General features: G+C 42.5%; 1 protein-coding gene across 1 annotated transcript in view; it reads left to right on the top strand.

Annotated features, from left to right (window-relative positions):
• Positions 1-27,364, top strand: part of LOC306751133 (mediator of RNA polymerase II transcription subunit 13-like) — a gene marked incomplete at both ends in the record, with an annotated part of 67,473 nt that extends 40,109 nt beyond the window's left edge. Inside the window, 29 exons of the mRNA XM_079234669.1 lie at positions 1,021-1,105; positions 4,209-4,292; positions 12,781-12,926; positions 13,984-14,190; positions 14,802-14,966; positions 15,058-15,214; positions 15,325-15,429; positions 15,761-16,408; positions 16,689-16,902; positions 17,006-17,084; positions 17,168-17,289; positions 17,575-17,653; positions 17,760-17,977; positions 18,401-18,576; positions 18,837-19,765; positions 20,039-20,218; positions 20,319-20,548; positions 20,663-20,861; positions 20,975-21,263; positions 21,361-21,613; positions 21,709-21,897; positions 22,022-22,245; positions 22,364-22,506; positions 23,399-23,557; positions 23,788-23,952; positions 24,520-24,683; positions 25,871-26,035; positions 26,288-26,397; positions 27,232-27,364. Of these exons, the coding sequence (XP_079090795.1) occupies positions 1,021-1,105; positions 4,209-4,292; positions 12,781-12,926; positions 13,984-14,190; positions 14,802-14,966; positions 15,058-15,214; positions 15,325-15,429; positions 15,761-16,408; positions 16,689-16,902; positions 17,006-17,084; positions 17,168-17,289; positions 17,575-17,653; positions 17,760-17,977; positions 18,401-18,576; positions 18,837-19,765; positions 20,039-20,218; positions 20,319-20,548; positions 20,663-20,861; positions 20,975-21,263; positions 21,361-21,613; positions 21,709-21,897; positions 22,022-22,245; positions 22,364-22,506; positions 23,399-23,557; positions 23,788-23,952; positions 24,520-24,683; positions 25,871-26,035; positions 26,288-26,397; positions 27,232-27,364 (6,017 nt within the window). The remainder of the gene's footprint in view (positions 1-1,020; positions 1,106-4,208; positions 4,293-12,780; positions 12,927-13,983; positions 14,191-14,801; positions 14,967-15,057; positions 15,215-15,324; positions 15,430-15,760; positions 16,409-16,688; positions 16,903-17,005; positions 17,085-17,167; positions 17,290-17,574; positions 17,654-17,759; positions 17,978-18,400; positions 18,577-18,836; positions 19,766-20,038; positions 20,219-20,318; positions 20,549-20,662; positions 20,862-20,974; positions 21,264-21,360; positions 21,614-21,708; positions 21,898-22,021; positions 22,246-22,363; positions 22,507-23,398; positions 23,558-23,787; positions 23,953-24,519; positions 24,684-25,870; positions 26,036-26,287; positions 26,398-27,231) is intronic.
• Between the last annotated feature and the right edge of the window lie 633 nt (positions 27,365-27,997).

Below are 27,997 nucleotides of genomic sequence, written 5' to 3'. Positions count from 1 at the left end.
CAGAGGAAGAGAAAGAAATACACACACACACACACACACACACACACACACACACACACACACATGCACACACACGCACACACACAATGAGGGAAGGGAAAAGAACCTCTACCAGGGTTTATGCCACCCATCCCCCAGGCGATCTGCCTCTGCTTCTGTCTCTCTTTGCTTTTTTCTTGTGTATTTCTGTGATGCTTGGTTTGTTTGCCACCACCCTATAAGCAAACACAACACCCACCCACAATCCTCCAGTTCTTCCAGGAGCCCTGCAGGTATATGGCAAAGAACAAAGAGAAACACTGTTAACCGGCCACTCTGTGTGTGCGTGTGTGTGTGTTTTCTTTGGGACAAGGGTATTGGGGGTTGGTGTCGAGGGGGTTAAAGAAATCAAGAGGGCACTCAGTTGTTCACAACACATCTGACACATGTGAACTGGCTGCTGACATGTCAGAAGCTCGGGCAAAGTGCAGCTGACTTGACCACGTTTGGTCTCCGGCTGTCTAGATTTCACAGGAGAAAAAAAGAAGGGTTGAGTTAAAAGTCTGCGCGCATGTACAAACCTGAGCACGCAAGCATGTGTGTCAGCCTGCACAGATACAGACACACTCACTCTGCAGCTAACTGCTGTTGACAACTGCATGGGGTTTGACTGGGCTGTCGCTGCAGCCAACCTGACAGCTGCACGCACACACACACACACACACACACACACACACACACACACACACACACACACACACACACACACACACACACACACACACACCTAGAGACAACTTCATCTCCAGTGTAGTTTCTGATTTGATGTGCAGCTTTTCTCATCAGCACATGCAGCATGTTTTGACTGAGTGGGCTATAAACACATGCAGTTAAACGCTGAATCATGTGTTGTTTATTATCCTCAAGCTGGTGCTTGCAGATGTTTCGCTGTCACAGAAAATAACATTGCTTTTCTTTATTGTCGAGATAATGAAATAGTAAGATTTATAATTTCCTGATTGTTTTCTCCTTTTCTTTCAGTGGCTGAGGAGGGTCTTTGGGAGTGCGGGCTGTCCTACGAGTGCAGGACCCTCTTATTCAAGGCCATACACAACCTGCTGGAAAGGTAAAGAAGCACGCCGTTAGCCGCTAAACGATGGACACAAAATACACAAAATATGAATACAAGTTGCATAGTTACATAGAATGTAAAATATTTTTTGAAGTTTACAACTTGCAGTATTATGCAGTTTTTGCACTTTCATTTCTCATTCATATTCAGCATGTAATGAATTGTATAAACACACTATGTTTTAGTTTAGTAGTTTAGTAAGCAGATATAATTTTTATTAATGTATTTGTCAAAAGCTACACGGTCTCCCGTGGGCACCAACAAGTGGAGGCTGCTGTATAAGAGTACACAGTTGTAATGATACAAAACATGTATTGTAATCATAGTTGTTGACATATGCTGCACATTAATAAACACGGTAAATGTCTTTATCGCTGCGTTTAGCCGCATATTAGGGTCATATAAAACATTTATTAAAGGTTTAATTAGTGCTATAGTGTTAATAAAGAACGCATACAGGCTAAATAAGGAAGTAAAGTAAGTAGGTTTGATTCAGAGAGACAAATATAATGTGTAGGAAGTGATTTTTCCTTCGGGATAGCTAAAGCAGCCTTTTTATAACGCATCATATACATAAATATTCAACATTAATGTCATTAGTAATTACATTTATACTCTGAAAGTAACTTTTGTTTCAAGCAAGAATATCCTTTTGAAGTGATCCACAAACAAAAGAAGTTTGTGTCGTATTGACAGACAGTTTTACTTTTCACCTTAATGAAATTATAATCTGAGCGCTGAATCACTTGCTCAAGTACCCAAAGCTCTCCTTTCTGAGTCAGAGCCATCTGTTAAATGAAGCAGCACATATTTGCTCTCTATTAAGTTAAGCATCAGTGATCATCATAGGGGGCAGGGTGAATTAACCTTCCTATTACCTTGAAGCTAACTCCTTTTATAGCTCACTATTTCAACACAGGATGGATCATTTCCACTTTCTTTTTATATCATTCAGACAAAATTGACCTCTGTCACTGGCTGTTATTATTAACATTGAATTATTTCCATTATTAGAAACAGAAAAATAATTAACAGAGTTTTAAGCAAACAATTACACATAAAGAAAATGTGAATAATTTAATAAACCAAAATGAGAACAAAATAAAACTTACAGGACAAAGTAAATTAAGTGAAGAGTACAACTGTATGCACTAACTGTGAATATTTGCTCCAGGGAATAGACTTGGAGAAAATCCAAAATGGATGCAAATATTGCTTTTTGTCTGCTGGATTAGTAAAGTAAAAAGTAAATGTCCTCATATCAACTTCATGTTTTGTTAACAGATTTCTGTGAGGCCTTCGTGTGGCTTATACAAAAGGCAGGTTTAAGATAGATGAGTATACACAATTAGACATGCATTAGAAGAAGCAAAATTGGCCTTTAAGAGCCTAATATCCTAATCCTAACATTATATCACCAAGAGTATTTTTGAGCCAGCATTTGAAGGAGCTGTATCTTGAGGCTTTTCCGCATTAGCTTCAGCATTTACTCACAGTGGCTGCTCAATGGAAATAATGCACTGTTAACACTCACAGTATATTCTGTGTAAGGGCTTCAGTGAAGTGACCATGCACATTGATCCGATGCACCAAATTAGTGTCCGGGGCCAATACTGACCTTTATTAAGCGGTTTGGGAATCTGCCATGATGTAACCAATCCACTTTAAGCACAGTTTCTTTGTTAATGTTCTTCTAATATTAATTGTTTGGGGTCGATAAGACTGTACCAAAGATGGTGGAGCTGCAGGCTAAAAGCTTTGGAAAGCTCAGCTCAGCTGAGTGCAGAGAAGTCCATAAAATCATTTTGTAATTCCTTGACGCGGGTCAGAGGATCCAGCAGGGAATGCACTGGCACCTGCACACAGAGACGAGTCAAAGTTCTCAGAGCGCTGAGCTTTGTCTCTGAAAGGAGGCCGACACGAGGTGAAGAAGTGCACAGATGGTCGGATAGCCAAATAGGGAGCATGACTGAACGGTTTGATGTGATCAAATTTTGATCTGATGAGAGGAAAAGGTTTTGGAAAGCTATGTGTTAAAGTGCACACCACTTTGGGACAAAGCAGATTAGCAGAAGATTACCTTTCCTTTTCCTTTGCACAAGTATTGTCGTACTGAAGATCGGTCTCAGACTTGTTTTAGAGTCCTCTGCATATTTTATTTCAAGACCTCAACTGCGGGCATATCACTAAACTGTCTGTGCATTGCCTCATTTATTTATTAGCACAATTGCTGTAATTGCTCATAGAAAACAAAGGGAAAACACATACACGTCACCTCTGCATTGCCCTTTGATTATTTTATCAAGACATGTCATCACTTATACACACACGCATACAATAATAGAGGTGAATGAAGAGGATTCTGTTTTCTGTGGGTCTTTTAATGGGAATGTGGATCTAGCAGATCTATTTGAAGCGTGCCTGTGGTTTGCATGTTCCACATTTTATGTGCGTCATCAAGTGTGGGACTCGCACTGGTCTGGTCTTGACTCATTTGTGCCTCCCTCAATAACAAATTAAATAATGTTGCTTGAGGCTGCAGGGATCATACAATAGCTTTATGGTATGATGGGAGTGGTCATGCAATGTGTTGCTTGTTCTTATCACCGTTCATGTAATACATGAACAATACAATAAAGTTAATCAAGTATTGTCGGTATATTGACTTGGTCGCAACCCCTCAAAGTCTCGTCTCGGTCTTATACACTCGGGTCTTTATTACTTTGTCTGGTTTAGGCAAAACGATTCTGTTTTGCATGTCTTGTGGCTTATTTCAAAAAGTGATTGCACTTAGGTCAGCAAAATATAAAACCACGTTAAACAGTTCCCACTCATATAAGTTTGAAGGCCTAATGTTGAAGCTGTCATTGAGAAACAGTCTGTATTGTAATGGAATCCTATTCAACACCACCAGAAGCATACACAATCACCATTGAGTTGAATCAATACCTCTCTTAGCCTCTCAAGAATACTACTTGTTGCATGATTCATATGTGGAGGTGCATTATACAAGATGGTAAACCATTTCCCGGCTCTCTTTTTCCTTGTCTAATGAATAACTATCTTGGCTCCTTCTTCTTCTTCTTTCTTGCTGCAGATGCTTGATGGATAAGGGGTTCGTGAGGATCGGGAAGTGGTTCTTCAAGCCTCACGAACTGCAAGAAAAGCTGTTGGGCAACAGGTAAGAACTTTCAATGCACACACACACACACACACACACACACACACACACACACACACACCATTGAGATGTAGTCGCTGGACTTCTTCCGCATGCTTTGTGTGCCACAAGGTTTCCCGTGTGTTAGTCTGTGAGAAATACACACTACAGAGGTCCATGTGTGTGACCGGGTGTGACACAGCGAGGCGGCATGAATGGCTTTCATGCGATTCAGTATTTGTCGAGTCCTCTCTCCTTGATGTTCCTACGGCTGGCTCATGGTGTGAGACTGTTAAAAAAAAAAAAAAAGGACAGTGAATGGTGGAGAGAGGTGAGTATGCTCTCTCTCTCTCTCTCTCTCTCTCTCTCTCTCTCTCGCACGCGCACGCTCTCTGGGCGAAAAGAGAGTGGTGTGTGTGTCAATGTCATGCTGTGTAAGTGTGTAGGCAATGTGGGAGACAGTCAGACAGACTGAAACTGAGTAAAAAAGAGGGGTGGGTGTGATGACAGTTGCTCAGCTTGTTGCTTCAGCCATTATAGTCTGCCCACTTCAACTTCTTCTGCTGGTGAGGATGCAACATTCCTTACATCTCTAACTTAGCGGCACTTAAATGCATTTAAGCAGGAAACCACTTAGCTGTAAAATCTGTTAGTATACCGCTTAGAGGGAGCGAACATCCTCTTATTTATATTTGTGGTTTTTTAACTAGACCGCCGCAAATTGCATTGTCATGCAGATGTGGTGCAAATTAAGAGATGCACAGACAGCTCTCGCTCTAGAAAGCTGCTGACATGCATGCAGTCTGCTGTGATGCGCTGTGGCAAACTCAGGTTTAGGTGTTGAGGTGAAAGTCCCTCAGTGATACACATCGGGTGTCATCCCAAGAGCGTGTGTGTCACTTGTGTTGCATACGTGCAGAGTTCGCACAAATACTGTGAGGCAGTCTGACGTGAAACTTGTTGTACCTAAAAGCACAAAAAATATGGCACATACAGGTGATAAGTTAAAGGAACAAAAGGTGCTTCCTTGCAGGGCGGAAAAGGGGAAAAGAAGGAAAAAACATTTCTACCAGATATAACCACCATTATAAACTACTACATGGCAGTGAAGCATATAGAGACACTGGTCGGTCAATTCCGTTAGTGTGGTAAGTGCCGGTTGTGTGTGTGCATGTATACTGCATGCATACAAGCACATCTCTTTTTCTGCAATTACACTCAGTGTTCCAGTGCAGAGATTTACATGTGAGTGTGTCTCTTTTGTGCATCATGTAAATCCTCCTCATTTTGACAGCTCTATATGAATATGTTGTCAGCTGGTACGCCCCCTGCTGAGCCAATCCTGACTTGTTCTGTCTGTAAATTATTGAGCATCCTGGAAGGAGAGAGAGAGAGAGAGAGGGAGAAGAGGAGAAAGAGAGAGAGACATTTTCCCAAGCGCATAGAGCGCAAACAAATACAAATCGTATGCAGATGTCTGCAGCACTGGCCATGCTGTTGCATGCTTGCACTCTGCAGGTGTTGCATGTATCACATTGTCTCAAGGATCCATGGCATTTCTCCTTTCCACATGTCTCCACTGCTTGCTTCCAGCACAGATTGCACACACACACACACACACACACACACACACACACACACACATGCTGTCCTAAATGGCTACACACACCATCCCTTGTTCCCAGAATAGCAGTGTTGCCCCACAATTGACAGTGTGAGCCTTAAGGATCCCTGCAGATCCCTGGCCGTCAGTGTCTTCATGCCATGAGGGAACATTGCTCAGTTAGGCATACACTGACCTCCTGCCTCAGCTGTAACCAGCTCCTTTGTCTCTTCTTCACTCCCACACTGTGCCTTTTATCCCCAGTAGGGGGCGCTTCAGTGCTAATATATCAATGCCCCCTTAGCCGTGCCAACTCCTGTGCCTTGGCGCCACCACCTTTGTCAGGCTTATCTGGTGTTTATCTCGTATGTGTCCCGGGGGCACGCCGAGGATTGGCACATTCAGGACACATCCAAACCACCCTCCCCCTCCGAGTCCCCCTCCTCCTCTCTTAGCACAACACTCGTGCTCTCTTTGTGTCTGAATGAGAGGAAGGCACTCTGGGTTGGTAACGGATTGCATCAGACGCTGAGGGGAGCAAGAGAGAGAGAGAGTTACAGGGAGGGAGAGAGAGACTCAGTGTGTGTGTTGGGGATGTGGGGATCAGAGAAGATGGGGGGTCGTAAATTAATCATTACTATAGACGGCTGAATGGATGTATTAAAGACTGTCTCTCTCATTAGTTCAGTCAATTCTATGTACGGCAAATATACTGCACAGTATATTTGTTAATCTAGATGCTTTCATTGGCATTAATGACCATATACTCATGCATAAATAATATATTTTACTGTGTAATAGAGCTGTCCTCTGGTGCTAGACCAAGAAACAGAAGCAAGTTGCTCTGCCTATTAAAGTACCTTTTTTTAAAAAGCACTAAAATCCTCACTTGACCTGAGAGAAAAAAACTCTCCTCTCCTCTCCTCTCCTCTCCTACCCAGGGACCAATGACAATGAAATATTAGCCATCTCCAAGGCAACAAAGATGTGCTGTTAGGCCACATCACAAGGTCACAGAATCTCCAGAAAAATACAAAACAACAAAAATATCAGAAATATTCTTTTCTCATACCACTTTCACATTTTACCAACACTGTACTGGGCATGCATCTCTGATGAACCTGTATGATATGTTAACCGATGCCAAGATTGTTTACTTTTATTAATTTGCACAATTAAAACAGCTTGATGAATGGATATATGCTTGGGAGGAAGGGAGCCAGGGGGTTTTGTACAAAGTCCTCCCTAATATGAAAATGTAATTTAATCAAGTTTCATAAACAGACAGGTAAGAACAAACAACAAGAATAATTAGCAAGTAAAAACATATATATATATAATTGGTATGCTTGGTTCTTTCCCCAGGTGCTTTCAGTGGCTTATAAAACACTTTTTACTCCCAGTTGCTATAAGTGAGAAAAAGAAAGTTACAGGCTTCTGCCAAACAAGTTGTATTCAACACCATGCTAATGCATTAGTAATAGTTTGAAGACTAAAAATAATGTACGGCTTAGAACGTTTATTTTTTTAATTTTTATTACAACTTTTAACTTTCATTACAGAAAAAAGATTATCAGAGTAAATATGTAAAATTGTTGATCCTAGATGTGTTGTATTGTCTTTAGATTGTCTTACTGGTTGACTTGCAGCCAGCTGATTATTTGACTTGTTACAAAGACTGACTGCATGAATGGTGGACTGACTAAAATACGCTGACTGGCTTGTGAAGGCCAGGGGTGAATAAAGGCTCAGGATTTGGATTTAGAGCAAAAGGATTTAGAGAGAGTGTTGAGTGAGGAATTTTTAATTAGTTTTTCAATACTTCAGTCAGTAAATACTTGTTTGTGGCACCCTGAAGGAGAAGACATCTCGTTCATTCTTCCTCTTGCTCTTTATTATCCCGCCGTCCAGACTTTTGCTTTGCAGTCAACTTCTTATGCAAACTTCAGAGCGAGAAACCTCAAGATGCTAATGTTTTTAATAGAAGTCGATTATTCAGGTCACCGTGACCATACAAAGTGCAATGATCTGGCTCCTTCAGTAAATGGTGTTGCTGAAAATGTAAATATTAGATTTGCGGTTTCTGCAGAGCAATAGGAAGCTGACATGTGTTCAAGTGGAAGATTATCTTCACAAGAAAACTCTGTCTTGGCTTTTTTTCTCTCCAAAGAAGCCAACTCAAAGCCACTTCTATGTAAATGCACTGAAATATGTGTGATTGTGTGTATGACAAAATAACAATAAAAACTAAAGCACCACTTTTGCAATCGTTTATTAATCTGACTGTTCTTTTACTGTTACTATAATATGTGCTTCAGTCAGCAGTAAAACACTTTTAGAGAGAGAGATGAGATCTATGCAGACTCATTGATTGACTACTTTGCACTGGAGCCATTCAAATGTTAATGTACCAGAAGACCGAGACGGTATCAGATGTCATGTTGAGTTCAGTGTTATTTAAGTCATTTATTTGTGCTTTTTAGATGAAAGTTCAGAGGGCGGGCAGGGGGGCATCCCTTCATTCACCCTTGATAAATATTTGCATTACTGAAATATTTACGTTTTCTCCTCTGAAACGTGTCTGCGGTCTCTCTCAAGACGGAAAGCAGAGAACACGTGAGGCGCTATCCTCCAGATTTCTAATATTACCAGGTAAAACCACTGGGAGGGGGAAAGAGAGAGAGAAGGATGCGAAAGAGAAAAAAAACACATAGATCAATAGAGAGGATGGTGATACATCACAGCAACAGCCTTCCAACAGATCCTTCCCTTCTTTTTTTTAATTAGGACCACAGACATGAAGGTAAAATCCAGTATTCACAGTTTATTATTTGCAGTTTTTCAGGACTAACAAAAAATGTAATTTCAACCGCGATAGGCTGATATTTTTTCTGGCCTGTGTGTGTGTGTGTGTGCACAGTTTGTGTCCTTGAGCACCTTTTCCTTGTGAATCCATATACATAGTTGGAGCAGTGTTTGAGCACAAACATTGTGATAGCAACACTGGCTAAAACCACCCACTGGGAGCCACTGAATAATACATCAAGCTAACTGCATCCCCCTTATGCTTGTGCTAATACTGGTGTGTCACAAGCGAGTCCGAGAGTTTTTTGTGTTTTTGTGTGTTTTTGTTTGTATGGAATAAAGTAGTTGTGCCGGTGCAATGGCAGGACGTTTGGAGCATGTAGACAGAGGGTGTGTACACGCTGCTCACAAGAGCTATAAGAGGGTAAACATCCTCTACATCGGTCCACCAGAGCAGTGTTGACTCTCTTGTGCTTCCGAGAGATCTGTTCAGAATATGCGGGAAGAGTTAGGCAGCTCGATGAAGATAAAGATAACTCATAAAAGTGCTGCGCTGGTGGCAGACAGAGCATTTAAGGTGCAGATTAAGGAGATTAATCCCCCTGATTTGAGAGTGGAAGAAAATGCTATCGTGCTTGCTTAGTGCACATGACTGTTAATGATATCTAAACAACGTTATCACGTCATGGGCTTTAGATGCCTCTAACAGCGTAAAAAAGCATTTCTTTTGAACTGTTTATTGCTCTCTAACACTAATCTAATCTTGTTTTTATTTTTTTTTACTCCCACGGGGTAACACATGAGAAACACCCCACAATGGAGATAACCGCTCCTATTTGGTGTGCCTGTGATTGTACACACAGATGCATGTGTGTCAAGTCCATGATGCATGTCGGACATTAACCGGCTCCCCTGCTGGCTGCCTGGCTGGCTGGCGGCGCCGTGATGAGGTGCAAAGACACATGTTGTCACATGAAAGCAACACAGTCGCTCCACCTTCTTTGTTCAGTGGCTTTCACACAGCAGTGTGACGCACGCTTGTCTGTTGTCGCATGTAGTTGTCTTCCCTCGACATGCATACCTTATATACACATTCGTACACATATAATAGTATATATTTTGCTGTTAACGTTGGCATACAAGCTTAGACACTTACAGTGCTTATGAAGCCAAATGAAATAGACACACAGGCGTACACTGAGTGTGTGTGTTTTCCTGATCTACATTCCCTGATTGATTTCACCATAAAATTGTGCTCAGTAGCCTCCCATTAAAACTCTGATCTCATCGATATGTGTGCAGCAATTGTAGTGCGTGGCACTGAATTATTCACCTCCTCCTCTTTCTCTCACACTCGTTTTGCTCTCACTCCTCATCTTACACTGTATCTCTCCTTCCATGTCTTCCTAATTTCCTCTCCATCCTTCTATTTTCCCCTTTTCGTCTCTTGTTCATGCATTGCCTTAATTGCTCTACCTCTAGCGCTCACTCTGTCTCCATCTTCTTCCATTGCTGTCTTTCTTTCTGCCCTGCTCTTCCTCCTTTCACTCTTACTTATTTTTCTCAATCCCCCTCCACACACCACCTCTTCCCTCTCTCTCACTCTCTCTGTCTCCTCTCTCTATATCTCTCCAGTTCTGTCAGCCCTGAGGCGAGTCTCAGCCATCACTCCTCTTCATTTATTAATACCTGTACTCATGCAGCCGAGCACACAGCTGCCTCACATCTCTGTCCACTGTACTCACACACATATATACAAAAAAAACACACTCACACGCACGCTTGCCGAGTGCACAAATGTCCCCCGAGGATGCAAGAAGCCCAGTGTGTCCACACACTCGCACCCGCTTACTGTGCAGAAAAATGCCCTTTGTAAAAGGACAGGGAGCATCAATCTACCAGCTGCGTCAGCCTACAGTTTGATGCTCTTTTTGTAGTTCTCCTTTTCCCTGAATCACATTTAATTGCACTTTATTGCAGCTATAATAAGTCTAAGGTCATAATAATTGCACATTAGTTAATGGAGACTGATTGCCTCTTTGTACACAATATTCTTTTTAAACCTATTTGATATTCATCAGTGGCCTTTTTGGGCTCTGCTATATAATGTATAAGGTAGATTTAATTCAGAGCACCAAGGTGAAATTCTTTATCAGCGCACAATATTGTCAAATAATTCCTGAAATATCAAAAGTATTCAGCCTCTAATTCCTCTGGATCGCTGTCTGATTCTATGACAGTGAAAGAGACAATGATACAAAGAGAGAACACAGGATTTTCAACAGCGATTCCCCGCTATTTGGCAAGAGCTGCCGTTTTTACGAGGGGTCTTGAGGGAGTCGTGTTTTTGTACTTGCATCAGTCCCGATCAGTGCACACACATCTCATAAAAAAATAAATAATAACAGTATAAACAGAATTATCATCACAAGAGGGAAATAAATTCTAATGGATGCTTCATGTCACAGCCTTATTTAATCTGTACAGGGCAGCCAGAGCAGGAAGTGTAGCACAGTGAAATGCATACAATCAATCAACCAATCAATCACCCTCTGAAAAAAAGACTTCCTGATTTATTTGTCTTAAGTGCCATTACCCGTGTCTTTACATATAGGTAAATTATCATAAAGAATCACTGCAAACACAGAAGATATTTGGAACATTTGTCTTTATGCTTTTCAATAAACTCTTTAATTATTCTAAATGTAAATGGTGACCGTTTCATATCGGCATGTCAGTTCGCTGGACTGCTGGTACTCTTGACTCACAGCTGTTCCCCTGAGCGTCCCAGTGCAGCTATATATAGCTCTTCATGTGTGTAATGATGCACTGAGGACAAGGTTGGAGAGCAGCGGCATTGAAAGCATTTTGACTCATGCATTGTACAGATGTGAATTGTGGAGATGATGGATTAGTGCTGTTGGGAGTGTGAGAGAATGTGTGGCTGGAGGTGCGAAGGCGACTTGTGCTTGTGTGTGCAATGTATGCACTTCTCCTGTGATTGTGCATCGTTGTGTTTAAACCACCTATTATGAGGGTGTATTTTTCTCTGGGAGCATCAGCAATGTTTATGAAGCATAGAAATTGGCCTCTTCTTCTCTTTTTGGGTACACTCGGCGCCATCTGGAGGCTGCCGCGGCCAACATCAAAAGATATTTGGCTCCCTCCAGACTGTGCTTAGTTCTGCCCATGAGTGACTGTGTAGAACTGGCCATTTTATTGAGTTTGATGACCATTACAGCTCAGAAGAAGGTCCGGCTCCCTCAGGGCAAAGGAGATATTGCATAGGCAGCAGGGTAATCACAAGGAGATTACAGTACCTGCTGACTTTATTGTCAGTCTGATATATATAAACCAAGGTGGTAAGGAGCTTTATAGATTAAAAATATACATCAGTGCAGCCATCTTGGTTGTTAATGATGTGCTGCCCGCCCACTGGTATGTAGATTGCAATAAGGCCCAAACAATTCCTCCTCTGTGATTAAAAAAAAAAAGAAAAGAAAAAAGGAGCAATGCTTGATGAACTATGCGTGGCTGTGTAATAAAGCGAGCACTGCATATGTAAACATGTAGTCGCCACAATCAGTCATACGCAAATGAGGATTTATACCTGCAATAAGGAACCCGTGTGGGAAATGATGAAGATGATCAATGTAGGTAGAGCTTAGCGAGGCTCTCGCAAAGACACATTCTGAGTGTTGCTCTCAAAATCACTGTTTGAAGAAAAGCTCTCATCATCTGTCATGCCGCTGCCCGAAAGATCAGCATATCCAGGTTGTACGTTTGTGTTACAGTAGATGTGATTTATGGCTTAAACTCACATTTAACATCATTAAATGTGATTTTGATTACATTTCAATCTCAATTCAATTATGTTAACAGTTGTGAAGGGGAATGTGCATGTAATTGGACAACGAGATTACAGTGCAAACTCATGTTGCCAATTAATACAATTTTTCATGGTGGGAAAGATATTGTTCACATCTTCTTATGATCAGCTCCCTGTACACACACACATAATATATACGCCACCACATTCCTGTACTGTTTCTGCCTTTATGTGGTCTCACAGTCTAAACCATTACTGTCTTCTGTTTCCAGTGAACACCTTTCATGCTCCTTCTCCTTCTTCCTCCACGGGGAGAGCAATGTGTGCACGAGTGTGGAGATCGCCCAGCACCAGCCTGCATACCACATCACAGAGCACCACATCTGCCTCGCACAGACCTCCCTCACACCAGTCCAAGGTAATGCTTCAGACAATCGTTTGTTATTGTCATGGGTTTTGTACACAGAACAAAACAATGCATGGGATCACTACACACACACTGCAAAGAAGTACAACCAGACATTTGTTAAAATAATACAACATGCCATAATTGACAGAACATGATGTTTAATGTTCAAATTAGCAGTAGTGGAATTTCTATTAAGATCTTTTACTTTCGTAAAAGTGGCTTGACCACATTATATAACGTCAATGTCAATGCAAGTGAAAGACTTGCAGTGACATTTTTTGGGGGTATGTAATTATTATTAGCAAACTATACTTAAAGTTGTAAAGAAAAAGTAATCAATTAAGATACAAGTTATGCTATGATATTGATATATTCATAATGATAATAATGAATTGATGTAGTTGGTCAAGGTTATTATTGACTAAAGATAAATGTAGCTGAGTAAACATAAAACATCTGCCTCTGAATTGTTGTGGAGTAAAAGTGTAAGATAGACTGTATAAATATAAAATATTTAAGTAAAGTACAAGTACCTCAAAATTGTAATTAAGTTCAGTACTTGAGTCAATGTACTCTGACATTTAAGCACTGCAAAACAGTCGTCAGGGTCCTACATTTTATGCAGATTATATAAGATAATGTTGTCATCGTTTTGGTTTAAAACAAGTACTGCCAATCAAATGATTAAATTAAATGAGATTATTATGGGCAACCTTCTGCAAACTCATCATATTAACTGTTCAAAACCTCAGTGTGTATCTTTGCTGTGCAATATAAGGAAATGCAGCAACATTTATGTAATTATTTGGGGTACTGATTACAGCAGGGGTACTGATGGTGCTTAGGCTTTTTCATGCTGAATGACTTATTTCCAAGAAACGTATGAACACATATCTGGTAAACACAAGATTTAAAGTGATGCTAATGTTTGATTCTTTGTGGAGAAACTCGGTTTTACAGAATTGTCGATTAATTGCATGTTTGTTAGTCGACTTATAATTTATTTGCTAGAGTCCAGCCCTCCACCATGCTTTCCATTCTTACAATCCGTTTTATCCACCTGCAGTTATCCTAAGTCCGTACGGTCTGAGCGGCACGCTTACAGGGCAGGCCTACAAGATGAGTGACCCAGCGGTACGGAAGCTGATGGAGGAGTGGAGCTACTTCTACCCCGTGGTACTTCCGCAGAAAGAGGGAAGTGGAGAAAAGGAAAAAGAAGAAGCAAGCCAATCCTATGATCGCCACTGTCACGCGGCAGTGGAGGTCATCGTAGGTATGAAAGAAATCTACACGTTTGATAGATTTAAAAGAGGGCAGACCCTCGGTCTCCATGTTGACTCCCGAGCAGTTTGAGCTGTGGTATTAGTGGACGGGGTGCTATTGAAGTGTACTTTAGCTGCAATGATCCTCACAGTCATTTACCACATCTCAGAGTGGAAAAAAGGGAAATGACTGGAAGGGAGGAGGGAGCAGTAAAGATAGGGAAGGCGAGGCAAAAATCCCTGGGGAGTTACTCCAACAGCTTTGTTTAATCAGTCTGATCCCAGAGTGTTGGTTTGACCTGATTATAATCAAACCTCATATGGATACCAATAGCTTTTACATCTAAGACGGAAAGTCTGTCTAGTCTTTGCTGCCTGAAACGATAGTGAAGAAGCCAGTGTGAAGGGATGTAACATGCTGTGTTGTATATGAGCAGTGAATGTGTTGGTTACATTAATGGATAAGGAGCCAGTAGATTGCGTATAGCATATAGATTCTTATATCCTTTTTCTTCAGCAAAATATTAATGAATGATCGGTTGCTGAAGATATTTTAGGCATCATATTTATTTAATGGGTATTGCATAATAAAAATGCTTCTTTCTCCTTTTCGTCTTCTCAGGTGGAGTGAGGATGACCTACCCAGCTGCTTTAGTGCTGATAGCCCAGGGGGACCTCCCATTGGAGCAGCCTCCACCTGTTCCTGCAGCTCAAGGCCTCAGCAGGGAGTCAAACCACTGCAGCGGGCCGCTCACACCGCCAACGTCACCGCAGCAGCCCTGCTCAGGTAAAACACACACCTAACCGGAAATTACATACAAAATGATCCCATGCTCAGTCCTGCATAATGAAATCTGTTCCACCCTGAATCGTTTCAGCGGACAGCGGCTTTGTGACCTCCATCTCCAGTGTCCCCACACCAGACAACAGCATGGGGGTCGCCAGCATCAGCCCAAAGCATTCTGGGAAGAAGCTAACGTGCCAGGTAGTCCATCAGGCCTGGAGGGAGTGCTATCTCAACCAGCCTCAGCATGTGTAAGTTCAACCATCACTGAGTTTATTTCCAATGTTTGGTGTGATTGTTGTGCAAGTTCAGTGATGCAGTTGATCTGGCACCCTCATGGATCTTTTTTTGTTCCCAGCAGATTGAATCCGCCAACTGATTTGCCGCTTAAGAAGGAAGTGCCTAATGGAGTAACCACGTGGGACTTCAGCGATCTGGGAGCGAGAGCGTCCTGCAGCTGCTCCAGGTACCACAGCTGCACCCAAGCTGTTCAATCAGCATCGTATTCATACCATACTATACAGTGTGACCAAAAACAACAACAAAAACTATCAGTAGAATACTGTAGTATGTAAGTGTCAGATCACAGTATAAACTTTAATAAAACCAAAGACTAATACTGCTGAGCAGTAAAGAGACAGGCGAGGACAATGAATAGAACCTGGTTGTTTTTATTATTCAATGTCTAATGAAAGACATTTGGAAACTCATAGCTACATCTTTGTAATAATGAATTTAAACCAGGTTTTCAATTGTTTTCTATGTATTTATTAACCCCAAACTTGGCTTTGTTGCAGGTTGAAGCAGCAGAAGTTGAATCTGACCACCACGTCCACTGCCAACCTCCAGACTAGTGCCAACCCCACTCAGTCCTCTGGCCCGTCATTATACCCTCCCTCCCTGCCCAAACACAAGACCAGTGATAAGACAGAAAAGGCTGACAAACAGTCCAAGAGGCCAGCCATGATCCCCTTCCACCACCGTCTATCTGTCTCTCAGGAGACCCCTCTGGAACAAGACTCACCAGGAGGGCCTCAGATTGGGGGTCTTGTGGCTCTGGAGCCATCCATGGAGCCTCTGCCAGGCTGCAAGTATCCCAAACCCCTCTCCAATGGCCGAAAAGCCCCGGAGTCCCTTCTCCATTCGCCAATGTCTCCACTTCCGCCCACACTCAGCCCACACCCCCGAGTGCAGGACCCAGAGGTCCTGGATGGGCCTGTGGATATGCCTGTCTGTCATGAAGGAGCTTTAGGGCTGGGGTTGATGACCAGCGAGACAGCAATGTACACAGCTCTGCTGAGGCAGAGGGAGAATGGGGCCGGCTGGTGGAGAGGCTTCAGGACTCCAAGGACTGATAAGACTGACTGCAGACCCTGTGAACTCCCCGCTGATAAATTAGAAGAAGTGAGGACAGAGACAGCCACTGAAGGAGCTCTACTAAAGAGGTAGGAGAGAGAAACCACAGCAGTGTTTGCAAAACAAAACGTTGGGAGAGGAAGAGCGAAGATTAACTTAGAATACAGAAAAAAAGATTATAGGCTTCTGGGAACGGTGGACACAAAACATCAACAATAAAAACTGGGGGATTGACATATCCAATGAAAGCATTTATTATATATGAGAATAGTTATTTATGAGATAAGTTACAAGGCCAAGTTCAACATAAATAATTAACTACTACTTCTACACATTACTTAATTGCATTTGTCTCTTTGTCTCTTCTAGACTATATACACAGACTCACAAGAGATTTAAGATCTCAGAGGAGCGGGTGAGGGACCACATCCACACTTTGGGCCTGTACCAGCAGCCGGGTGTGGAGGGACTGCGGGAACCTGGGGAGGATCCCTACGACTTTAAGGAAGGAGACATCGAGTACACTTTCTCCTCTTCCAAGAGGTTAAAGGGTCAAGGACGAGAACCCAGCAAGAAGGCCAAGGTAGGACACAGTTTAAAAAAGTTTTAAAAACACAATGCAGTGATTCAACTACAGCTGGATTTCATCTGAGGATATTGTTCCTTTCTTCTAATGTATTCACCAGGGAGAAGAAATCACCAGCAATGGAGCACTGCCTGATGGGAAAGATGCTATGTCCATTTTTAACTCGGATCCAAAATCAGGTGGGACATAGCCACCACCATCAACATCAAATACATATTCTATTTGGAGCCATTTTCTAAAGGTTGTTCTTGTGTTGTTTTAGATGAATCAAGTCAAGATGATGGAGCTGCCAAAGCCAACCCTTCTCTGACCAGAGAAAAAGATCTGGTTGTCAACATCTCGGATCTGGACAACATATTTGATGAAGATGAGGAAGAGCTGGGGGTGAGGCATCTTGGTTTATGTACAATATTCTGACAAATGTGTTTTTCTTTTAACGAACTTCATGTAAGATATTCTGTCTTGACTTATTTCCAGTTTTATTTCTAGCAAACATACTCTAATTGGCAGTTTTTCAGTTAAATATTTTAGTGGAAACACAGGCACTGATATTAGATATTAGTATGATTACTCATTATGTATTATGTTTTATGCAATAAAATTTTATTAAAATTTTTATTAATTTTATGTAATAATTTGTTTTGACACAAAACTGTTTACCCCAACCAGCACTCAACCAAGCTACCAGTATCAACAGAAGACCGTCCTCTGGGGAAAGAAGGGAGAGTTGCTGTACCTTATCCATCAAGTGAGTCACTTTGACAAGTAGTGAAATACATTTCTATCTGGCAACAGCTTTTATGTTTTGTCCCAACACATCTTTGTGTTTTTGTCCCATATCTGTCTCCTTTCAGCAGTAGCAGACCTCCAGAGGATGTTTCCCACCCCACCTTCCCTAGAGCAACACCCAGCCTTCTCTCCCATCACAACGTATCGGGACACTCCAAGCCAAGAGCCCCCTGCACCCAGCGGAGTGGCTGACCACCTGCTGCCTTTAGCCTCCACCCAGTATACCGAATACAGGATGGAGATTGATGAGGGCATGGCCAGTCCCAGGCAGGAGGATATCAAGGTGGGGAGAGTCGGATTGATCCCCATTTAACAGCCCATGTAGCAACATCGTCAAGTGTGAACTGAGGAAATTACACTTTAGTACGAGAATCAGGAGTTGGACTTGTTAATCACTTTCATTAATAACTTTTATCCATTTAAAACTCTCATCAAGGGGAAGTCAATGCAAGGACGTGTTGACTGAGCTCCTGAGCAGCTGATCAGGCGCACACATTGTGTTGGAATTGTTCCACTGATACCTTGCTTGCTAATTTTCTATTTCTGTGTTGTGAGACAGATATCTGTACCGACTACAGTTAGTATTTTGGTATTGGAGTTGTTGACAGTGGCCAAATGATAGACTCCCACTATATGCTCTTTTACTTTTTTGCCTATGTTGCTAATTGATCAACTTATATTTCCCACTCTTATCTTCTCTATACAGCCACAAATCGGCTCCTCCATGTTTGCTCCACTCTCCTGCTTACCCAGCCAGGTTCTACCACAACTCAAGATTACCGAGCAATGCTACTATCGTCCATCCTGGGCCCTCATGCCCAAAATGGAGCATTTCCCGGTCATGCATTCCCATAATACCACTTTCATCAGAGATGGATACACGTGAGTAGTCAGCTATGACAAGCATTTCAAAATATGAGATCTTCAATGTCCATAAATGTAATTGTGCTATTATTGTATAAAAACAGTGTTGTGCTGGGTTTCTGTTTCTGAAGGAGCACTATGTGAGGTTAGCTCTTTAGCATCACTAGATACAGTCCTGTTCTCTAAGGTGCTCTGTTTGGATGTAAGGTGCAGCCTCTTCGTGCTGCTGCTCAGACACCTAAGTAATTATGTTTGTCTTTCCTGTGCGTGTTATTCAGAAACATGCCAAGTGTCACCACCCTCTCAGACCAGGAGTACGGCCAGATGAGCGGCACCACTGCCTCTGTGAGCACCAACGCCGGCATCCTCCCATCTCCTGCCACTCCCCGTTTCTCTGTGCCCACTCCACGAACCCCTCGTACACCAAGGGGTATGAACGCTGCGAGCTCTGGGCAGGGTTCGGTGAAGCAAGATGGTACTGAGCTCAGCTCACCGGTGTCCACGCCCTCCACCAGCATGCCTCTTAGCTCTGTAGACCCCCTAGCTCGGCCAGGACCCTCCCTGCCTGAGGCCCACAGCCTGTACGCTATCCTCCTGCTCTCAGACTCCGTCCTCAACGTCTTCAAGGATCGCAACTTTGACAGCTGCTGTATCTGTGCCTGCAATATGAATGTCAAAGGAGCAGATGTGGGGGTGTATATCCCTGATTCCACTTGTGAAGATCAGTACCGCTGTATGTGTGGCTTCAGTGCCATTGTGAACAGGCGGCTAGCCCATGGCACGGGCCTCTTCCTGGAGGATGAGCTGGATATTTATGGCCGGACTTCTGAGGTAGGCCGGGCGGCCGAGAGGAGGCTGGCTCTTTGCCGGCGGGACCCAACTATGGGTGACCCCAGGGCCAAGCGTGTGCAGGACACAGCCCCCGCCTCTCCGTTAGTCATGATCCTTCTGCAGGAGCACTGTTCCCAGCCGATTTCCTCCCTGGCATCCCTGCATTTCCCCCTCAGCTGTTCCTGCCATGGCCGCAAGGGGGCACTGCTCCAAAGCTGGATGTCTGAAAAGCAGTGGGCGGATGGGAGTGATGCCTGTGTGGACTGTTACAATGCCTTTGAGCAGGGGTTGCAGTATGTGGATAACCCCACAGGCGGGAAAGTAGATCCAGCTGTTGTCAGAAGTACAGCTCTGCACTCCTGGCCTCATGCAAATGGTAAGAAGGGGTTTGAAAAAAAATACAACATACAAATAATTGAATGCCTCCTTGTGATAAGTATGTGATCAACTCCCTTAAATATAGCCCTACTTCACAGATATTTAGTGAGAATATTATTTGATGTATGTCCAGCTGCCTTTGTGTGATCTAAACTATGCATTGATGTTTTTTGTGTGTGTTAATTTGTTTATGTTGTGTATAGAATCATGTCAACTTAACATGTGTGCATCTGTTCATCCTTTTTGTTTGTGTGTCTGCCAATCTCCACAGTGGTGGACATGAACATGTTGTCGTCCCAGGACATGGTTCGTATGCTGCTTTCTCTGCAGCCTTTCTTGCAGGATGCAATCCAGAAGAAGAGATCAGGACGGACCTGGGAAAACATCCAGCATGTCCAGGGTCCACTCACCTGGCAGCAGTTCCATAAGATGGCCGGCAGAGGCTCCTACGGTGGGCATTCTTTGTTTTTTATTTAGAAAACAAATCCCCTGTCTTAGCTCATTACTCTTTTAAACTGTAACTAACCTTGACTTTTTTCCATTTGTTCAAGGTTCGGAGGAGTCACCAGAGCCCTTGCCCATCCCTAAAGTGTTACTGGGCTATGACAGGGACAGGGACTTCTTGGCGTTGTCCCCTTTGGCGTTACCTTTCTGGGAGAAGTTGCTGCTGGAGCCGTATGGAGGGCAGCGGGATGTGGCGTATGTGGTGCTGTGTCCCAACAGCCCCTCTCTGCTGGCTGCAGCCCGCGCCTTCTTCCAGGAGCTCAGCGCTGTTTATGAGGTCAGAGATTGAAATCTGAATCAGAAGTATTGTAGAACTTCAACACATATTTTAATATAATGTCATAAGTGTTTCTAATGAGGGAATTAACAGAAGCCTTGACTGCGTTTCCAGACGTGCCGTCTAGGGAAGCACCGTCCTCTGGCCAAGGTGTCCAGGGATGGCGTCGTGCGTGTGGGAGAAAAAGTGGAACAAGAAAAGCTGGAGGAGCTGGATGTGGACCAGTGGGTGACTGGACCCTGGGCTGGACAGCAGCACGCCGACAACCTCAGCAAACTTAAACTCTACGCTTATGCCTGCAAGCAGCAGCTTGGTGAGAATATTGAAACGGACTAATCTAATAAATCAAATATCATCCAGACACTTCTATTGCACTTTATCCTATTTTTTTAAAATCATTCTTTTATTCTATTTTCCTTCTTGCAGGTCCCCAGCTATCAGCCCTTACATTGGACAGCAGTCTTCTGTTGCCTCCTAAAGTTCAGCCTCCCTTAAACTCCACATCCTCAACCCAGCCCGCCTCTTCTGGGCAGCCTCCCACGTGGGGCCCTGATGGTGAACAAGCTCCAGGGGCTGTCAGTTCAGGAAATGCTTCGATCCCGACTGCAGCGACCTCAAACCAGACAGGGGAGACAACCCAAGGGGCACCCAGCGACCCTAAAGGGCCTTCCAGTGCCACACCACCAGCCAACACACCAGCAGAACCCCCTGAACTGTAAGACCCACGTTAATGAGAAAATTACCTCAACTAAAATGTTGCCCCACACATATTTTAATCATAGTGCAACTTATTTCTTGTCTTGTTCTCTCAGCACTGCTGAGCAGTCCAGGATCGGCATCCCCACTGTGGCCGAATCGATGGACAGCCTCGCCAACCCACCAGCTATTGTTATTTACATAGTGGATGCTTTTCTTAGCTCAAATGGAGCGAGGAATGAAGGGGGAGAGGAAGAAGAGGGTGACGAAGTGGAGGCCAGTAGCATTTGGCTACTAGGGCTACTTCGCTGCTACACAGAGATGCTACAGGCTCTGCCTGAGGCAATGAGACCTGCGCTGGTACTACAGGTAGGAAGCCTCACATTTATACTGAACAGAATCAAACAGAATTCACCGATGCTCATGTGATCATCATCATCATCTTTTCTTTCCATCTTGCTTAGGTGGTGCCGTGCCAGCACCTTCTCCAGCCGGCCAGTGGGGAGAGCCATTTCTACCTGCAACATCTGCGCTCCCTGTCCTTCTCCTGCTACTCTCAATGCAGACGTCTGGTGCCCCAGAAAACACACATCAAGTCCCTGACTGGCTTTGGTCCGGTGTCAACTGTTCACTCTGTATTTAAGAGTCCGGAGGTAGAGCATTGAACAACTTGTGTTATATTATACACTGAAAATTAGTAATGTACTTGCTTGTGAAATATACACATGCCGATATGAATTCTCTTTTCTTTCTTGACATCTGAATTTCCTCCTCCAGCATCCCAGCCCACTGCAGCTGTACACTCCCCCCTTCATCCTTAGTCCGACCCGTTCCAAGCAGCCAGAACCAGGGGAGATATGGGCAGAGCTCCCTCCCAAATACAATGTGCTCTTTGTTGGCTACTGCCTATCACATGACCAGCGCTGGATCCTTGTATCCTGCACTGACCAGCAGGGGGAGCTCCTAGAGACCAGTATTATCAACATTGATGTACCCAACAGGTGTGGGAAAGTGGTTTATGGGCCTGATTCTACGCACAGTTATGCTTTTTAGTTGTTCTTCTTTTGTTACTGTTAGATATCACATATTTTTTATTTATTTTTTTTTTTTTTACTTCAGAGCGAGACGTCCCAAGGTTTCAGCCAGAAAGATGGGACTGCAGAAGCTGTGGGAATGGTGTATTGGCATCATCCAGATGACCTCACTGCCATGGAGGATTGTGATCGGTCGATTGGGCAGGCTGGGGCACGGAGAGCTGAAAGGTGAGTGACGTTCGTGCAGAGAAAACGGGCTCTGATGAATGAAACTCACTGCTGAGTCATGTTCAAAGGAAGTAATGAGTACCTGTTTGTTGCAAAGCTCATTCTTTTCTTTTATCCTAACGTGGATAAAACACTACTTCATAATCACGTTGTTTCCCAGAGTGCACGTACTGACAAATATAAATGCGTGAGTGTTCATTTGGAAACGTGCAGTAAGTAGGGCCGTTCACTGAACATAAACTTTGACTTTTATTATCTATGCTCTTCTTTGACTTCTCTGGCACGGACCAGTTCCTTAATAGCCATTCATAGCACCTCCACTCCTGGGCCACATCAAGGTGCACAAACATTATTTTAATGTATTATAAATAGTTTATTACATGTTATATCACTTATGTTCTATGGTTTTATGATTCTAATTGTTTCTAAAATCATTGAAATGAAAAGATGAAAATGGAGAGAAGATGAAGAGACTAAGGCGCAACAAATGAAGTTAGGAAATAATGTATTAATGAATTAATAAAATACAACACTGAATATATTGATCATGGTAAAACAATAATAAAAGAAAAATAAATACAATATGCATACAAATGTATACCATTGCATAAAAACTTGTAAGACTAAGAATAATAAGCAATTATAATAAAAACCATACAATTATAAAACACTCTAAAAGCCAGACTGAATAGATGGGTTATTAGTTTCTGTTGAAGCATATGAATATTTTCAGCGACTCTCAAATGGCTAAACGCAGTGTCACCAAAATATTTTTCTGCTTTCTGTTAATTGGGGAATAATGTTCTATAACATATTTCATATTTCTAAATATCCCTGCTTTTATCTTGCTTTCTCCTTTGCACATGTTTCTCCCTCCCTTTCTCTCCACCAGACTGGAGCTCACTCCTCGGGGAGCATTCCCTCCATTCAATCGGGCGCCAGCTGAAGGAGGCTTGTCGAATGTGTGGGATCTCAGCTGCCGACTCCCCCAGCATCCTCAGCGCCTGCCTGGTCGCCATGGAGCCACAGGGTTCCTTTGTGATCATGCCTGGTTAGTCGCCTGCTTAATTGTAATCAGATTAATAATTGTAATTGTAAAAGTAAAACAAACACAAATTAGGTACAAAACTTGCTACATATTGTGCAGATAAGAACAACTGTAAATTAGCTAGAGCCTGAAATAAAAAATATATTTATTATTAGTATTTTTTTTACAGCACAATATATTTTTTAAGACCTAGTAATAGACACCTCCCCTTTGCTGTGTTTCTCTGTCTCCAGATGCAGTCACCATGGGCTCAGTGTTTGGACGCAGCACTGCTCTCAACCTGCAGACCTCGCAGCTGAACACACCTCAGGATGCTTCCTGTACACACATCCTCGTTTTCCCAACCTCTGCTACCACCCAGCTGGCACCCAGCTCCTACCCTACTGAGGACAATAATGGTAAAGACTAGCAAAATAACAGTGTCATTATTCAAAGACTTCTTATTTTGTCTTGAGACAAGTCAAAATAAATCCTTGTTTAAAATGATTTTGATATAATTTTGTACCAACAGGTGGCATATTTGTGCTAAAACATCTCTCCCCACAGTCACAGATGGCTTGTACACACAGTACATTTGTCAAAGTAAATTTGACTCAAATTGAAAAGAAATGTGTAAATATAGTCAAATCTACTCTTGCCTCAGAGTTAATAATTTTACTCCAATAAATTTAATTCAGAATATTTGCTCCTACTCTACTGGCTGCGCCTAGTAATGACGATCCAAAACCCCTGAAATATGACTCCTTTACAGAAAAATAATAGTAACTCCGGAAAGATTACTCCCCCGTTTTTCCTGTGTGCAAAACATGTTATATAATTTAGCCTTGTACTAAAAGACATACCCCTTTTGTGGGAATATTAATTGTGTTGGTGTGGAATGACAACAAATGTGAGATGTGTCATTGTTAATTACGAAAGTTAAACATTTCGGGGCTGTGCTTTTATCTCTTGTTTCTTCCCCTCAGACGACATGTTCGATCTGCCCTTTCCTGATGAACTGGAGAACGACATTGGCCATGACATGATGCTTATCACAGGCAACCTCCACCCGTCCCCCAACACCTCTCCTGTGGCCTCACCAGGCTCTCCGTCCGGGATGGGAATGGGATCACATTTCCAGCACACCAAAGTGAGTCATGAGCCAGTGGAGAGAAATCATCCTGCAGTGACCTGAGCTGTTGCAAATGATCCATCTCACAAAGGAAAATAATGACATACCCTGCATGTGAAAAAAGCATGCTGCTGTATTTACACCTTCCAACTTGACATTGATTTAGAAGAGGCAATGAAGGCTGTGTGCTGCTCTGACTTTGCACAGGAAGCATGTAGGATCAGACTTGGCAACCTCAGACTACCTTTACAATTAAAAATAAAAAAACGTCTGTTCCATATGACCTATAGAGTATATCCTATAGAGTATAATAAGCTTTTTGATTGCTATGTACAACTGTTTATTACAGAAATGTTTTATTGGAACTATAATGCATACCTTCTCAGGTTCAGATTTGATTTTGTACTTGCATGGGAGCTTCTTTACTGCAGTCCTTGCTGACTGACACTCTTTTTCAAACGAGAATCAGAATTATAGTTTTGCCAAGTATAATAGAAGCACAGGAATTTGTCTCGGAGGCACAGGAGAAGAGACATGTTGACAACCTATATTACGGAACATTTCATTCAGTACTGATACACTGTGGGAACAGTGTGTAGCTGTACAATAACAAGTTATAGGTTCAAGTAACTGGTACACATACTTATGTCAGCTGTGTCATTACCGCATTGACCTGCAGGCTATGAATGCAAACATGTAGGTTGTTCTGTTCCAAAAAGCTAGACTCCATGGGAAAAAAAATTGCTAATGAAATATTTGTTGATTGAAATCTGTATGTGTACACTTTAAATGGTGTTGTTGGAGCTTTATGTATATACTATGTGTATACTATGTATCTTCGGATCTTCAAGAATTGCATGCTATAACCTAGAAATATCTAACTTGATATGAGCTCAGAACATGGGAAACCAAATAATAAGCAGCATATGGCAATTGCTGAACTACAGAGGTCTCTTTTGATACAACACAAAACAAAACATATTGTCTGTACTCTTTTCATGTTCTCATGCATTACCATGAAAATGTTATGTTTTTATAAAAGTAGTGAAAGAAGGACAGCCTACTCATGGCAGTGAATTATATTATTATATGTAGTATGTATGTATATTATAAGATGTAAAAGGAAAAATAAAATGTCCCAGGATTTGAAAGGATCCCAATAAAGGTTTGTAATTAATAACTGGCCTTTACCTGTGTGTGTATAGAACCAGGGAGAGCGCTTGCTTTCCAGGGACAGTCCACCAGAAGAGCTGAAGCAGCAACCTCTGGCTCTGGGCTACTACGTCTCCACTGCACAAGCAAATGGACTTCCTCATTGGTTCTGGGCCTCCTGTCCGCAGGCTGAGAGCCAGTGTCCACTCTTCCTCAAGGTAGTCAACACACTGTGTGTGTGTGTGTGTGTGTGTGTGTGTGAGTGTGCGTGTGAATGTGTATGGTTGAAAGAGACAAAGCCATTGAAGTCTATTTAATTTGAGAGACAGAAATAAAGAAAAGGAAGAATTTGTTTAGAAACATTTTATTTATGTACTTAAACTTTATTGAAGACGCACACAGCTGTTCCATGCAGTATAGTCAGGAATGCTTCAACATTTGACACCGTGCCCTTTGTTTCTTTACTCCAGGCCTCCCTCCACCACCACATCTCCATAACTCAAACGGATGAGTTGGTGTCCGACAAAACGAAGAGGTCCCCTCACCCCTTAGACTCAAAGACCACCTCGGATGTGCTCAGGTAAATACATGCCACATGTTGTCCCTTTAGATGTCTTTATCACCTGCTGTATAGAAAGCAGAGTTCAAAACAGGTTCCAGCCTTCAAAGTCTCTAGTGGTTATATTCAAGTAGTTGATACAAAAGAATTTATTTTAAATATCTGCTCTTCATAAGTAAGTGTTACATTTTCATTAAATAACATGAATTAGATCATGAACGATAAATCCTTTTTTTTTACATTGCAATGCGTGCTAAGAACAAATTGATTGAAGTTGTTTGCTTATCAGTAAAAACATCTTATAATTTGTGTATGTATCATAACTGAAAAAGATGATAATAGTGGTTTCATATAACATTATACAAACCTGTATTTAATGTTGCAATGGTCTTGAACAATTTTAAATATATCATTAATAAATGATGAATGATAAAGATAGAATATAAACTATTTTTTAATACTTATTTTTAAGTGTGATTAAATGCCACAGAATTGTAGCATTTTAACCAATACTTGGAAAGGTGCAACATGTGAAATTGAGATCATTTTAATTGCCTCTCAACGACTCAATATTGTCAGTCGGGCACGCTCACATGCACTTAAAAGCCCGCTTGGTCGGCCCGGCTATGTGAACAAAGCACAAAAAAGCTCGGCTTATAACACACACTGAGACGGTGAGCAACTTATTTCCTTGCTCAGATAGACATTACTCTACTATAAATGTACAAAGCAAATAGTTGTTTGCTATTATGTGATTAAGGAAAACAGGGGGAATTGACTGGATAAACCATTATAATCAAAACATCTCCAAAAAGTCAGAAATCGTTAATAGAATTGTTTATTTTCCAAACACAGGTTTGTATTGGAGCAGTACAACGCCCTCTCCTGGCTGACGTGTACCCCTGCCACCCAGGACCGGCAGTCCTGCCTGCCCGTCCACCTGGCTGTCCTGATCCAAATGTACAACGCCATCCTGAACATGCTTTAACTGTGTGGGACTTCAAGGGACGGCTCTAGGGGCTGATGGGTACCTTCACTTCCTCTGTGCCTACGCTTCCTCCTTCTGGTCACCAGAGAGCACCAGAGCTCTTCTGTTGCTTCGGGTTGGCACGGATTCAATGGCTGAATAAAAGACAGGGCAAGTCAGACTCTCCCATGCCTGGAATGTAATTAATGAGAAGAGAAAAATACTCTGAACAATAACGTAATTAGTTAACCACGACACCCTGCAAACCCAGTACAGTTTGTACCTTCACAACTAGTCCTGTGTCGGTTATGGTACTTTCTGAGGAGGAGAACGGATGGATCTATCCAACTATCCCCATTATTGACATATCACACAACTGCAGTTACTTTTTCACCGATCAAAATCGCATTATGTCCCGCTCGGGCGACACCTCTTTGTGGCATTTGATGACGCATCGGACATTTACAGAGAAGCTATTTACGATTCTCTCACCACCTTCACCTGTGAAAAAGGACGTCTGTGCAGGGCCACATAACTCCATATTGTACAACCAGCAAAGTGGCATGACTACACGAACACATGGCTTTGTTACATCAATGATGCTTTTACATTTTTGTATAGAACTGCACTGTTGAACTTCTTGGGACTTGCAGT

Source organism: Taurulus bubalis, assembly GCF_910589615.1.
Source record: "Taurulus bubalis genome assembly, chromosome: 19".
Classification (NCBI taxonomy): Eukaryota; Metazoa; Chordata; class Actinopteri; order Perciformes; family Cottidae; genus Taurulus; species Taurulus bubalis.
This window is presented reverse-complemented; position numbering and strand designations above follow the sequence as displayed.